This window comes from Mus musculus, chromosome 7, assembly GCF_000001635.26.
Source record: "Mus musculus strain C57BL/6J chromosome 7, GRCm38.p6 C57BL/6J".
Taxonomy (NCBI): domain Eukaryota; kingdom Metazoa; phylum Chordata; class Mammalia; order Rodentia; family Muridae; genus Mus; species Mus musculus.
The window spans coordinates 104,178,404-104,180,643 of NC_000073.6; the positions used below are offsets into that span (position 1 = coordinate 104,178,404).

General features: G+C 44.2%; 1 protein-coding gene across 1 annotated transcript; it reads right to left on the reverse strand.

Moving 5' to 3' along the window:
- Positions 1–1,052: 1,052 nt before the first annotated feature.
- On the reverse strand, positions 1,053–2,003 carry Olfr648 (olfactory receptor 648). Its single transcript, NM_146751.1, has one exon. It carries the CDS (start codon positions 2,001–2,003, stop codon positions 1,053–1,055), a length of 951 nt encoding a protein of 316 aa, NP_666962.1.
- Positions 2,004–2,240: the final 237 nt, after the last annotated feature.

The following is a 2,240-nucleotide window of genomic DNA, read 5'->3' on the forward strand; positions in this document are numbered from 1 at the left end:
TTGTCCAGTTGACTCGACCAGAGAGCGTAGCAGGTCCCATAAGTTCTATTTTTTAAATTCACTTTTTCCCTTTGGAGACTACAATTACTTCGTTTCCCCTCTCCCTCTCCTTCCTGCAGCACTGCCTCCACCCCCCCCCCACCACCCCAGCATGCCAGCATTCATATACTGACGGATTGCTAGGCTTATTCCAACCCTTGGCTATCATGAATAGAGTAGCAACAAGCATGAATTTCAAGTATCTCTATAGTACCTCTGAGTCGAAGCCCCAGAATATTCCCATGTGTAAAAGAGAGACCCTAGAGTCCTCTGAGTGGCATGAATGAATTTTCACTTTAGTGTCTTAATAGATTGGCTTGAGGTCCATGCACTGTGAGAATCCTCACCCCTAATTCCAACCGGTTTTCAGGGTTTTATTCTCCTAAAAAGATCCCTTCAGTTTACATTGTGAATGAACCTGGCAGCCCAGAGACTGTTTTCTCACAGTGCCAAGCAAGCACCCCTGGCACTGATATGCATGCTAATTTTCTCATCTCTGTGCCCAGCTGTTTATGTTGCACTAAAGGGCTGTGGAAAGTTGTGGGGGACACATTTTAAAGTCAACTAGTCAGAAACCTAAAATGTACAGTAAATATAACTGAATTTTGTTGTGAGTGGCCTAGTATCTACCTGCTAATCCCTTAAATGAGTGATTTTTCACATAACTTGTTCCATTCAGTCTTTTCTCTTCAGTGTCTCTGTCTTAACACATTTCTCTCATTGGAATTGCCAACTTCAATTTCCAAATCATATTGACTTTTTTTCCATCTCAGTTAATTCTATTCTGTCCTCATCTCTCTCTCCTGTCAGTGCCATTACACAACAAAGGAAGTTATTGAGGATTGGTTTTTATCCATGAGACTAAGTATTGCATAGTCCTGACTAGTACACAAAGCAACTATAAGCAGTTCTGACCATAAATAGAATTCTCTTTTGCTTTTGCCACACTATCTCATTCTTACTAAAACTATACACACTGTGAAATTCCCCTGCCTCTTCTGCAGATCAGTAAATCAACCGTCTATGCTCTTGACAGAGAATAGAAGGATGACCTTTTCTCTGATCTGCTTGGTTTTCACTCCGTAGACAATGGGGTTCATTGCCGGTGGAATAACAATGTAGAGATTGGCGAACATGATGTGGAATGTGAGGGAGACATTGTGTCCAAAGCGATGAGCGAGGATGGAGAAAAAGGCAGGTGTGTAAAACATGAGGATGACACAGACATGGGAACCGCAGGTACCCAGGGCTTTCTGGCGTGCATCTCGGGAGGGGAGGCGAAAAACAGCACATAAGATGAGAGTATAAGAGACAGCAATGAGGACCACATCTGAGATGACTGTCATGATGGGGACACAAAACCCATACCAGATGTTGATGGAGATATCCGCACATGCAAGCCGGGCAACACCTATGTGCTCACAGTACGTGTGAGGTATGATACGTGTCCTACAGAAAGGTAAGCGTGTCAACAAGAATACAACTGGCAAGATGATACAGAAGCTTCGGAAGGAGATGCCCACAGCAATCTTGACGATAGTCTTGGGGGTCAAGATAGTAGCATATCTCAAGGGTGAACAGATGGCCACATAGCGATCAAATGCCATGGCCATTAGAATGGCTGAATCTAGGACAAAGCTATAGTGGAGGAAGAACATTTGTGTGAGGCAGCCTGGAAATGTGATTTCTCGAGCCCCCATCCAAAAGATGCTGAGTGTTTTAGGCACACCATCTGTAGACAGGATGAGATCAGTCATTGCCAGCATGGACAGAAAAAAAAACATGGGCTCATGAAGGCTCCGCTCCACTGTGATGAGGTAGAGAAGGATACAGTTTCCCACCACAGCTATGATGTAGATCACACAGAAGGGAATGCCAATCCACACGTGGAAGTGCTCCAAGCCTGGGATCCCCACCAAAAGGAAAGGCCCCGGGTTGTAACTGCTCACATTAGAGGTAATCATAGCAGGCCACGTTGTCACCTAGCCTAAGAACAGAAAATGGTAACAACATTCAGCAGCTCTGGAGTCACTGTTACTTGCAACCATGTACCCTTATGCCTTCCTAAAGTAATTTATCATCCAGGGTAACTTTATGAAGTGATAAATGATGACAGCAATGAGCTTACATCAGGTCATCCCGATACACCGTGGTTACTCAATCTTAGGAAACATCCTCTGTTCCTCCAATTACCTTCTAAC

Bases quoted from the DNA above. Each gene is read 5' to 3' on its own strand.
- Olfr648 (NM_146751.1), bottom strand. From the start codon at position 2,003: ATGATTACCTCTAATGTGAGCAGTTACAACCCGGGGCCTTTCCTTTTG.